Source organism: Coloeus monedula (genome assembly GCF_965178545.1).
Source record: "Coloeus monedula genome assembly, chromosome: 1".
Classification (NCBI taxonomy): Eukaryota; Metazoa; Chordata; class Aves; order Passeriformes; family Corvidae; genus Coloeus; species Coloeus monedula.
The window spans coordinates 108362130-108375480 of record NC_138781.1 but is presented as its reverse complement, the minus strand read 5'-3'; the positions used below and the strand labels follow the sequence as shown (position 1 = coordinate 108375480).

Sequence of the window (13351 nt, the reverse complement as noted above, 5' to 3'; positions counted from 1 at the left end):
GCATTAGCAGTTTTCTATACTCTGTATCCTCCTTACTTCAGGGTCAGGAATATGGAGAACAAATTAGGCAGGTTTATTCACATGAGCTGGCTTGTTTCCATTAGCGGATTCCATAGAAATGTATCTTTTCCGATTAGTTTCAAGGATACCTGGATTGAAAAAAAGTCAACAGTATTCTTAAGCATTTCTGAATATTTTTTTCAGTTTTGTTGTTTCTTCTTACAGCTGCTGCTCAAGCTTGAGGAAACAGGTTTGGAAACGGAAGGAATTCTACGAGTTCCTGGATCTGCCTCCAGAGTTAAGGTATACACTCAAGCCAAGTTTTCCATCTTCTGGACCACAATATCTATGTAAAATAATACAGCATTCACACAAATTCAGACTGCTCATAAATACTGATCTGTGTAGTTCAGCATTCCTACTCCTGCCAGTGAAAGGTCAGATTAGTTCCTGGGAACCAATAAATCACAGAACATTTGGTCTATTGCTTTAGTTAATGTTCTATATAAAGCACAGACTTGATGTTGAATCCAATTTTTCCCCACAAAACTTTGAGACATCTTTTCAGTTTATCTCTGTCATCCAAAATTGTTGTGATCTTATCTCTGTTTTAATTTATTTCAGAAATTCAGAGTTTCTAAACTGAGTGAACATCAGATAAACATCTTATTCTATGTCATTTTAACCTCTGTGTCATTTTATTTTTCATTTATCATCTGTGATCTTGCAATTTTGTGTTCCAAGTGAGAGAAATTTGTCCTCTCTTCACTGCTGGCAGCCTGATGTACTGGATTTTCACAGACTATTTGTGGGCTATGAACACAGGATAATTGGAACCCAATAACCTGACACTGTGGGCCAGTAATACTTGCAATTGTTTCTCCAGACCAACTTGATTCCAGGAGCTGGAGGAGGCAAATTGGAAAAATAAGGCAGTTTTTTGTTTGGTTGGGTTTTTTTCTGGGCTTAGTAGTGTCTACCTCTTTCCCAGATTTTTGCTTATTTTTTGCCTAGGCTTTTTTTGATCTGGTTTAAGCAACACCTTACAGTACATCCTACTCCTGCTTTCTCATCCTCAAGAAAGCTAGTTCTGTATTCTGAGGCAGGAAGTCTCAACATTGTAGCAGCCACACAAATGTTGGGGATTGCTAAACATTGGTGGGCCAGGAATCATAAAAATGGCTGAATAAGAAAAAGCAGCATTACGTGAAACACACCAAATATAGGCAGCAGCATCACAGCTGCTTTGACTCTGTGCATTGATAAAAGTACCCAGGGCCTTGAAAAGAGTCATATCTTGCAGAAGGGAGCTCCTAACTTGCCCTGTACTTCTCAGCTTCCCCATTTTTTCATACAAATGCCTAAATCTTATTTCACACAATCTCAAATTTTTCCAACCTCTCCACTGAGATTACACAGCAGGGGTGTGCTCTAATTCAATTATTTTCATATTCTTTGCATACACTGTACTGTGTCTTGTTCACTTCTTTTTCACAACCTGTATCCTGGGAGCTGCTATGAGATACGACTTTATATGCAACTCTCCTACACTAGGTGGTAAGTTAAATTGCCCATATGAAAGTTTTAAATTATCTGAGTTTTGGTTTCATTTAAGTCTGTCCAACAAGGAATGAGCAAGAGAGAGGCTTTTTCAAAGCAGATCCAGATTTCATTCTTCAAAAGCCTTCATACATTATTATGACATGAGGACTTGAGGGCATTCCAACTTTATTTCAGTCTTGTTTGGAGAAAGAAAAGGCATATGGAAATGATTAAAGGTTACTCTTCTATAAAACAAAGAATAGAAGACATGAATACAAGTTTTCCTCTGTAACAAAACTCCAGTGAACCAAAACTGTATCATTTGTCTAGTGAAGGATCAGTCATGTTAAAAAAAATTGCAACACACATTTTAAAAGTATTGGATGCATACATAAATACATGTATGCGAGGCAGGGGAGGGAGGGAATTGAGTGTGTAAAATATATGCTTACCTGTGTGGAGATGCATAAAAAAGTGTAAGTGTGTGTATATATATATATATATAATGTTTGTGTTTCCAAAATCTTGCTTTCTATTTTTGTGGCTTTTTCCCAGTTCTCAGCAGAAAAATGTGGAGTAGAATTCTGTCCTCTTGTGCTTTTGATGAGGTGAGGATTTCTGTTCCACATTTCCAGTCAGTTACAGGAGAGAATTCAGTCTAGGTGTTTGTATCAGTTATTTGCAAAGGATGGGAATACAGAGGAAGCTGAGATAGCCCAGATTAAAACCAGTAAAATGTGCTAGTAAAAATGAGACTGTAACATTATGTGCCAAATCCTGAACGACTTTCTACTTCCGTTTGTGGAACCATTCTACTTCATTATGTGTGACTGTACTTGATATGTAATTTCCTTCCATTCATGTGAGACATGGCAAACAGAATTCATTTTTAAAAGCTTTTCTGCCTGAATGGACTGAACCTTTTGCATAATATTAAAGTACGTCTGACAAAATCAAGATCTGAGACTGAATATTTGCTACAGATATATGTTGTCATAAATGGTCTCCTAAAAAGCAGCAGCAAATTTCCCAGGGATAAGACAGTGTTTGGCCAGTAATAATTGTGAAAACTGCATTATTTATAGATATCCTTATATTACGATACTGGCCTTCAATCTTTTTAACTCAACAATTTTTTGAGGAGCTTGCATTTTTTGAACAGTGGTCTGGGTTTGAAGACAAATTCTGTTCCTCCTAGGAAACCTTGCTGAGTATTTCCCATTCACATATGTGTGTTGAACACTGGTTAGTGACACTCCAAACTAAACAGACCTGTCTTATGGAGCAAGATGCTGCCCTTGGAGAACAAGGGGATTAAACAGGAACCCAAATGGTATCATCATCAATTCTATCTTAAATCTCTCCTGTGTTTTAGAGGTTTGGGGGGTTTTTTATGCGTTAAGATTTTTCTGACAGTAATGGTTTTGTATCTTTATTTTTCTACAATTTGACCAAATCTAACTATAATTATCCTGACATAAAACTTCCTTCTAAAGGTGGGAAGACCTTAATTTAAGCCATTTGCTCGAGGCCCATGGACTCAGACTACCTAGCAAGTTCACTGGCAGTGAGGAAGAAACACCACTCCTTTGTGATTTAAGGGTCAAAACCTCTGGAGAGTGTTTTAAACAAAAAGAACAGCTGTGTTAACTGAGTTTTCTGCTTCTAGTTCTAAGACATTGCACAAAATTGCTTTGCTTTATGATGGTTCAAATTGTTCACTGGCAGAAATCTAGCTATAGCAAACCAAATTTAGCCTGGGTTACCAAATATCTGCAGGAACTTCATTTGTTAACCTACCCTGAACTCCATATGGGTGTACCTAGGCTGTCACTGGTTTAGGGCTGCTTTAGTTCAAGTGCTGTACAAACCTGCCTGCTGCTTGTAATGGATTCCTGAAGTGATCACAAACTGCTGGATCAGCAGCAATGATTAAAAACCTTTTATCTTTCTTTTATCTTTCAGAATCTCCATCAAGAACTTGAGGCAAAATTTTATGACGACACTTTTGACTGGGACCAAGTACGAAATAACGATGCAGCAGGGCTGCTGAAAATGTTTATAAGAGAACTCCCAAGCCCACTCTTCACAGTAGAATATCTGCCTGCATTCATCACACTAGTAGAAAGTATGTGGAAATGGAGTTAATATGGTCTCTAATATGATAAAATGCATGAGTAGATGCTACAATTTTTTTCTGTCTCTGAAGTGTATAAAGAAAAATCATGTAATTTTTTTTCTTTTTTTTCTCTGTGAAGTAGAGAGAAAAACAGGCCCAGTGCTTTGCCTAAACATTTTAATTTTCTGCAAGATTTTTTTTTCAAATGAGAAAAGGTGTCTGCATTTAGCTAATAGCATAGGCTTGTTATGTGAATAACACAACTGTTTAATGTAAAATTTGAAATCTGTGAGTAAACAATGACTGAGCAATGACTTTCATATAGAGACGCATTCACATTAACTGTAGGTTTCACAAATGAAAATTTCTGCAAGGTAAACTCAAATCCCTGTCCTTTATCTACTGGATCTACTGGACCTATTTTATTTCTGTTAAGGTTTATGTTGAGGTCAGACCATTGGTACAGGGATATGTGTGAGCACAGAAAGGTTCAGGCAGCTGGGCTTTGTTTTCAGTGTACATACACCCTCTCAATCTCAGTACATTTTGTTCATTTCTCTTCCAGGAAGAATGCAGTTGTACCTTGCCATACCTATGACTTCCTGTAAAGTCACTTGAGCTAGGACAGACTGAATGTCTCAGGATGGTGAATTTATTAGCAAATTGGTACAGAAAACTGAGGATCTTTACCTAAGGTTACAGTCATGCTTTCAGTGTCCCCATGAGCAGTTTTAAGGGCAGAAGGAGGTGACATCTTCCCATAAACTTCACATACCTGACTGTGCACCTTGTGAGTCACAGGCTGCATGCAGTTACAATGGGTCAGCAGTTTGGAGAAGACTGAACTGGAGGTGTCTGTGCAGAGCAAAGTGACTTCATTCCCTACAACAAATACACAGCTAGTACTGAAAAATACTGGATTGTTACTATTTAGACAGAATTTTATAGAGCATCGTGTCCCCGTGTGACAAATATCCAAGATGATGAGGAAAAACCCACTCATTGAGGTGATCTTATATTTGGGAAAAAGTGTATGGTTAATCAGCACTTAAGCATGCTAGTCTCAACCAGGCGCTAGTTGATATTTCTAGAACTGCTGACACACAAGGTTTTTAGAACAAACCAATTGCAATTGGGATTTCAAAAATATTATGTATTCATGTCCTTAGAAATCTCCAAGATCAAGTTACAACTACAAGCTTTGCATCTGTTGATCATGCTGATGCCTGAAGCCAACAGAGACACAGCCAAGGTAAGTTCTTCATTTGCTATCACCTGCCATCTGTGGTGCTTTTGACTTTTAAATGAGAAACTCGTAATTTTTTTCAAATGCTGCACCAGGAAAGTATTCGTCTGTGGTTTTGATGATTTCCTTGAAAAGATGTTCAAATTCCCTGGCTGTCATTTCTTTTACAAGTAACTAAGAAATAGTTGCTGGGGGTATCCAACTGCAGGATCCCAGGCATCATTTCTTATGAAGCACTCATTTCAAAGAGGCACATTTCTCACTCTCCTCATGCTGCCCCAGCCCCCTTGCTGGCAGGGCAGCATGAGAAGCTAAAGATTACACTTGACTAAGTGTAAACACTGCTTAGCAACAACTAAAACATCGGTGTGTTATCAATATTATTCTTATCCTAAATCCAAAACACAGCCCTTTACCAGATATTAGAAAGAAAATTAACTCCATCCCAGCTGAAACAAGAACAGTGTTGCAGAAAGACTCATTGGTAGACCTCAGCTCTAACTATAGCTGCAGTCTGTGCTATTCAGTAATTCAAGCAAAATTCTGAATAAACTACCCAAAAGGGAAAATTAATTTCCTTTGACTCTGCCAAGCATGTGCAGAAATAACATCAACGAACAACCACTTAGCTCTTCCTGCTTTTGTTATCCCAGAATTAAAGTTTGGGGGTTACTGGCAGAAATTCTTCAGGTTGTATTACATGTGGGACTGGTACACATTTGAATACAGACTAATCACCTCAGTGGCTGTGATATAAAAGACATTGGCCAGATACATCAAAATGGACACTTGGTAATCTATGAAAAAAGTAACTATTCCCTTGCAATACGTGTACATCTTACCTCTACTAAAGGATTCAGAGCCTTAGTGTAGACACTGTATTTGCCTTACAAATTTGGTATTATGCTCTGAGTGACAGATAATATTTTAATGTGTGTTTTGATAACATTAACTATTCCTCTGTGGTTGACACAGGTTGTTGTACCAACAAATAATAGATTAATCCAAACACAATGAAAAAAACACTACATTTCACCTCCAAGTGCAAGTATAGTGGCCAGACATGTGCATTTGAAAATGGTGCATTTCAGAAGTAAATTATTTCCTGAGACTAAACAAGTATTGGTTTTTTTCCAGGCCTTTCTTCAGTTCCTGAAGAAGGTGGTTGCTAATGAGGGGAAAAACAAGATGAATTTGTGGAATGTGTCTATGATTGTTGCACCAAACCTCTTCATCTACAAAGGGAAACGTGCAAACCAGCAAGAAATGCAAGCAGCTGCCACCACTGCGCACATTGTGCGGCTTTTAATTCGGTACCAGGACATCCTGTGGACAGTGAGTAGTGCTGGTTCCCCCTTTATGGTTCCATTACAGTGCAGTATTTTGCTAAATGCAGGAGATCTTCAGAAATCAGAGTAAGCTGACCTTCCAAGGAGAAACAGTTTCTTTGGAAAATGAATGGAGTCTTCTATTCCTAGAATGAGACACCCTGACAGGTATTTCTGAATTTAGAGCTACCTCACTTATCTAAGACATCTATTTTAGCAGCAATTGCCCTCTGGAAATACCTGTCCCACGCCATTGTTTATACAGAGTAATGCATAGAAGAATGATTTAATCTGGATATGTAGGTGATATTTCTAAACTTGAATGAGATTAAATGTCTGTTCAAAGTCTAGCCCAGAGTAAAATGGCTGTAGTGGGTTGGGTTTGTAACCGGGCAGAAACACCAATTTAGTGTAGTGGTTTGGTCCAAAACGCTCATTACTGTTTATCTTCTGTGAGGTAAGAATTAGGAGAAATGCAAAGCAGGCACCAAACTTGAAAGAATATAAAGAAGTTTATTAACAGACCTAAAAGAAGGAAAAAAAATTATACCACCTTCAGAACTCTCCTCCTCCCCCCACCTTCCTCCCTTCTCCCACTGACAATGTAAAAAGACAACCCTTAAGATGTTCAGTCTGTTTACCACTGCCATAATAACCTTGTTTAGTCCATTTAGAAAGAGAAGTCTCTTCTTGCTCGTGCTATGAAAACATTATCACAACGAGACAGCCGCCCACTTCCAAATATCGTTCCAAAAACTCTGCTCGCAATGTGAGTCCCTTCCCCCAACTTGCAGCTTCTCCCGCAACTGCTTTCGAGGGTCCACTCTTGAAGTTTTTTGGGGTACAATTTTAAGGTTGAGCCATTCAGAAGCAAAAACAGAGGCCCTTCTCCTTCCCTGGGAGCAAAGGGTCTTCATCATTTTCATCGTTAGGACTATCTCTGGGAGCATCTCTAGGGACTGAGGTTTTCTCCTTTCCCATTTGGAGCAAAAGTCCTCATCTGGTCCATCTCTAGGAACTGAGGTTTTCTCCTTTCCCGTTTGGAGCAAAAGTCCTCATCTGGTTCATCTCTCCTTGTTCAAACTTCTCATGAAATTACAGCTGCGTCAGCATCTGCCTATCTCAGTGCAGGTGCTTTTGCTCACGAGTTGAACACTCCACCCCCCATATCTTCATGAAATTACAACGGGATACTCTGATACATCATAGCTTCAGAACAGACTTCCAGCTTTAAGCATCTCCTCTCTCTCTTCCCTCAGGTTTTCAGCTCTTCACAGCAGTAAAAGGGTTAATCTCACCTCAGCCTTGCAGCTTTGCAGCTGGAATGTTGAATTTTTCTTATCGCAGTGGAGAGGGGGGAGAGCCGAGCCGCTCCGGCTGCCCACGGCAAGGCAGTGGGGGGGGTTCCACAGCTGGAACAGGTCCATGGCTCCAGGATGGCCCTGGCCCGGCCCGGCCTGGCCCAAGCAGGGCCTGGCCGGGCCCGCTGGCCCCCACACGGGGCCCGCAGCCACCTGTGCCAGCGCCGGAAACGAGAGAGAGCTTGGAGGGGGAGTTTGCTTATTCTTAAATGTGGATCACAGAGGTGGTCACAACTTTAAGTGGCTTAGAGAATTGTCCATATTCAAACTGGCCAGCTGATAGGTTCTATCAGTTCCCAGAGGAAACTGTAAGCACCCCTTAGCAAGGACATCCCTTCCGGGACTATGCTTGCTAACCTATGACAATGGCCAAAAGTGTGTACTACTTGTTGGGCTTCTGAAGGTCGGCATGAAGATATTGACAGTCCCAACTTGTTTCCTTGTAACAGAGGGAGGGTATAATGGGGATTGCAGAGACTACTCCCTAATAAAGTTCCTGCAGCTGCAAATATCACTATAAAGTTTCATATGGCATGAAAGGTGATCTACAGTTTCACCAAAGGAATAACTGTAGGTTGTTAGAGGAAGCTACTGATGGCAGGTATCTTCTAGGAACAAACAGAGTTTCTGCTGCCTAAAATTTGGTGCCTTTCTAAAGACCCAACACACTGGGGAAAAATTACTATATATTCTCAGCTCTGGTTTCCTCCCTTTAGGTCCCATCCTTCCTGATTTCCCAAGTGAGAAAAATGAATGAGGCAGCAATGAACAACAGCAAGAGACAGCTGATGTTTGACAAAGGAGTGAGAAAACTTCTGAGGAGAAAGACGATGGAACGAGAGAGGCCTGAAAGACCAGAGGTGTGATAAAAAGATACAGTTTTCAAGGGCAGCTTTAAACAGCCTCCCTCCTTTATCTCACAAAAGATTCTGGGTGTGGGGCAGGAAATTTTGCCATACAAAATAAGCTGATTTGAGAGCTGTCTTGAAAGGTGTGCTTCCCAGTCCAACACCCTGATAAGACAAAGCTTTGGGAATTGATTGAGAAAAGGTGAGGAAGGCAGAATGATTTCCAGCAGCCAAAGCTGCAAGCTGTTTACAAACACATGCTGGTTTTTAACCTGTTTCATAAGAAAATGGTTATGTGTGGACTGTCCCTGACAGCAATGATTTGTAGACACTCAACCAATGCATGGATCTGTGGCTGAGTAGGAAGATGGTCCATATTAGGATTAATTGTATTTATCCATGTCCTGGTACAGGCAACTTGATATTCTCCTTGCAAGCTTTAGTCTTAGAGCTTTGCACTAACTTCCTAAGCAGAGAGAAAATTCAGTTTGCCTACCTTAGACACCTAAACTGGGTCTAAATGTTAAGTCCCCAGTGAAGTAGATTGTGTTGTTATTCCCTGTATAGTCAGAGGAGAGAGGTGGATAGTTTAGAGGATTTCCAGGGCTCCAGAGGCAGTTTGGACTTAAGAAAAACTGATAGAAAAACCTTTCTTTGAAAGTCTTAAAGCCACCAACTTTTCTCTGCTGCCTAGAAACAGAGATTAGGAACTTTCTTGAGGTATGCTGCTTTGATGGACAGTTAAAATTATCTTACATATTAGGTGCAACATACAATTTGGGGAACAAGGCATGTTGTATCTCTATGCACAACATACACAGTCCCCACAGCGACTTACATGTAGTTCCATGTAGTAACTACCTTAAATAACCTGGAGAGAAAGAATTTAGAGTCTTCCATAAATGTTTAGAAGAATGAAGGCTGGTGAATTGTAAGAGAAGTAATCAAGGAAATGGTAAAGGGCTCTATAGTTGTTGAAGAATAGTCTTGAAGAACAAAAGAAAAGGTTAGGAAGGAATGATCTCACAAGGTTATAAGAAATAGAGAATGTACAGACAAGAGAGAAAATGCAGAAGGTAATGTATGGGGAAAAAAGTAGAAAGAATAAGTGTTTTATATGAATTGTGAATCCATTCTGATTCACCTTTCTCAAGAATTTGCCATCACTGAAATATTTTAGGTGGGGTAGGACATACATTGGTGCTGCAGATGGAGACAGAGATGTTTGTTTAAAATGACAATGCAGACTACCGTGTCACAAAGTTAAATTCAGCCTGCGATGAACACTGATAGACTCCTTCTCTGAGGAGAGTCAATTACTGCAGTCATTGCACCTTCAGGAAGACAAGTCCATTGATTGGAGTAATTGGCTTTACATCTAATAAAAGTGAGGGTAGCCATGGCAAGGAGCTGAAATATGAAGGGTAAATTGGAGGCAAACTCTGTTTGGATAACTTAGTTTAATGTTGAGAGCACTTAACGCAATCCCCAGGTCTCAGATGTTCTAAATTACACAGAGACAAGAGACTGGAGAGACTATTGTGTTCTGGTCAGCATGGTATTAACTGGATTAGAACTGGAATGCAAACACTGCTAATTGATTTATCCACCACTAATCATGGAAGAGTGCATAAACTTCATAGATGATCATTTGAACCCTACACAAGGTCAAATTTCAAATTAACAGAAACCATATGGTACCTTGATGTTTTACTGTACACACAGTTCAATCTATTTGAAGCTATAGGAAGCAGAAACAGAGAACTGGATTTTTATGCCTTGGGAGAATTTCATCTTTAGAAGGAAGAACAGATATTTTTAATAATTTTTATGTTTTTAAATAAGCAGTTGGTTCACTGACCAGTGTTAACAGAAATAAGTTAAAATTCAAGGGCTTTACCCTGTGTGTATTTATGTGATACTTACCAAAGAGTTTGTGTCTACACATTTGCATTTGTATGACTGTAAATGTCTTTTGAATAACCAAGTGAATGGAGGACAGTGATTTTTGCAAGTAACCTGAAATGAGGGTGCAGAACTGCTTCTGAATGGAGCTAGAGCAGTATTTGCCTTAGACTTACTCTATTGAATATTGATTTTAGGGAGCTGTCACTTTTCCTCCATACTTGCAGTCTGACATACCTGAGGGGGTGATAAGAGTTTATGCTCCACTGCATTCAAAAGTCTCTATGGCAATTCAACTCAACAGCCAAACAAAAGCCAAAGACATCCTGGCTCGATTCCACTGTGAAAACAGGTGGGTAAAGCAGAACATTTTGTTTTTCGTGAATAACAATGTCAGAATTATAAATGAATAGATTGTTCCCTCCTCAAAGATTCATTGTGTTACAAGAACTCTTCTTCTAATCTAAAATTGCTAATTTATGGTTATGTTGGTCAAAGAAATTTTAACCACTGATCTTACTCTTTTTATTTTACTTAATAATTGGCTCCTATGCAGAATCAATCTGCCCTCCCTTACACCACTACTAAAAATGTACATTAAACATATATTTTATAGACCTGTCACATAGAGAACCCAAAGGGATTGGTTTACATCTGTCCATAAGTCTAAAATGTTTTTATTTCTGTAAGGTAATAATTATTAACAGTTATGGGAAATGGTAAATTGTATCTGAAAGTCTTTTCTGCGAAGTCTTCCCATGTTACCACATAACTCTGTTCTTTGAATAAATATAGAAGGTTTAGTTGACTGTGATGCAGTAATCTATCTCTGTAGCAGATTCATTATTCTGCAGTGGTCCATTTGGTAGTTGTTGCTTTTGATAAGGCAGTTCACAGGGAAAAAAATATCAAACTTAAGCTTACCATAGATGGTGGGTGATAAGGCAGTGGTTATACAAGAAAGACAAACTGAAAGGTTTTTTTCCATCCTAGCCATGGATCATCACAGAGCATGAGAGGCCAGATCCAAAGTTTACATGAAATTGGAGGAAATATAGGTAGGTCTCAATTTTGAAAATTAATTCTGACTGTCCTCAACCTCCTAAAGCACCTCAGGGCAGCACTACTTTGACACAGCTGGGTCTCTCCTACCCTCCAGTCCATTTGGAGGAAAGGAGCCTGACCCAAAAGCTGTTAAAATCAATGTCATTATTTATTCCAACTTCAGTGTAACTGGAGGGGCACCCCACAGGAGAGAATGAACCCAGCGGCTGGATCTCAGCAGCACTTCTGACAGTCTTGCCAAATGTATCTGACCTTTTGCTTACCTCTCTCACTCTCATAACTGAGCATTTTTCCATGGTTAAGATATCTTTAGTCTTCCTGTTGCAAGCACATTCCACATTGCTGTCAAGCCTTTTTCCAAGACCTCTTCTTTCTTACTGTATCTTAGTGTTAACCGCCCTCAAATAAAAACTCACAGAACAGAGAATTCAGCCCCTGCATGTGTGGGTGTTCTATACTCACACTAACCTGTGTGCTTTATTTAGACTGCAAATTCCTTGCAATAAGGCTTTTGTCTTCTTCTGTTTCATGCAGTGACACTTCTCGTAAAAACAACAACAGCTTGCCCCACAAGTTTCTGGCCTAAAGGTCAAAAACCAGATTTTAATTTGATATTGCACAATCCTGGCTCTCTCCTTTCCCTGGTCATACCAAAATTCTGGATGCTCTGTTGGAGTCAGTTGTGAATTACCTGATTAGATTATTTCTTATTTCTTTTAGATTCAGCTCTAAAGAGTTTCTGTAAAGTTATTACAAAACATCACAGACTTACTTCAGCAGCAATTGGGAATCAGTCTTTATTACTGATGATACACAAAGCTAAATTGGATTAGTGGTTTGTTTTGCCTGTCTAAACAGGATGACCAATTGATGCTAAAACAGAAAAAAGATCCTAAAGGCCTTGTGAAACAATCCCAAATATTCCCACCATGGGCTTTCAAAAAATTGGGACATTTAATTTGCATCTTCAGTTAAAATTATTTTTATAGTCCTAGATCCTTCGGGGTACCTTAGTCCACTGATTATCCATTAATTCATTTATATTGCTTTCACAATCATTAGGACCCCAGTGACCTTATAAGTAACTGTACAAAAATTTTACCATAATCTTGTGTCACAGCAAAGTAACCTCTCCAGCTAAATTACTTCATTACCCCATGTAAATGCAATATAGTCCAACAAATCAACTTAACTCTAGAATTTATTGCCTTATTACTCAACTAAGAGGCACAAAATGGCTTGTTCTGGCAAAGGCAGCCACAACTTCCCAATCACCAGCTAATGAAACAGCAGAGTTCAGAGGATTTTTTTTTTTTTTTAACCAACAAATTGGCAATTGCCAAAAACATTGATGCAGTCCATGAATTTCTTTACAAGATCCTGCTGGATGGGAACACATTGTTTACAGAGCTACTTTTTCAGCATTTATAAATAGTATAGAGGAGAAGTCAGGGACTTCTAATTTCAGCTCAGTAAACCCAAAGAAATAAAACCCCCCATACTGTAGCATTTAAACAGTGTTGTTGATGCTTCTAAAGAAACCGTATTCACCATTTGACTAAAGGTCTTGTCCATAACTCAGTGTAATGCAGAACATCCTGCCTGGAAGTGAAAGTGAATTCATGACTCTCAAAGAGTAAAATCACTGGCAAATTTACCAAAGGCACTCTGTGTATCCAGGCAAGATGTTAGCTGGATGGACACACCAAACTAGGCTTGCTGTGTGCAAGTCAGAGAAACGTTCAAGGACATTTTAACACAGCTCTGTCCCTATGTACTCAGAACATGCTGTGATTCATGGCTGACAATTTCCTTTTCAGGTCAGCACTGTTTGGATCCAGATGCATTCATGTTAGACGTCTACCGTGCAAATCCTCAGGCAGAATGGGTGATAAAACCAAAAGCCAGCTGAAGCAGAAGGCAGCAGTATACTGGAC

At 39.3% G+C, this 13351-nt stretch overlaps 1 protein-coding gene across 1 annotated transcript in view; it reads left to right on the top strand.

Moving 5' to 3' along the window:
* Positions 1 to 13326, top strand: part of ARHGAP28 (Rho GTPase activating protein 28) — a gene marked incomplete at both ends in the record, with an annotated part of 73236 nt that extends 59910 nt beyond the window's left edge. The window contains 8 exons of the mRNA XM_082290550.1: positions 226 to 303; positions 3508 to 3670; positions 4831 to 4913; positions 6045 to 6242; positions 8313 to 8456; positions 10547 to 10701; positions 11343 to 11407; positions 13235 to 13326. Of these exons, the coding sequence (XP_082146676.1) occupies positions 226 to 303; positions 3508 to 3670; positions 4831 to 4913; positions 6045 to 6242; positions 8313 to 8456; positions 10547 to 10701; positions 11343 to 11407; positions 13235 to 13326 (978 nt within the window). The remainder of the gene's footprint in view (positions 1 to 225; positions 304 to 3507; positions 3671 to 4830; positions 4914 to 6044; positions 6243 to 8312; positions 8457 to 10546; positions 10702 to 11342; positions 11408 to 13234) is intronic.
* Positions 13327 to 13351: the final 25 nt, after the last annotated feature.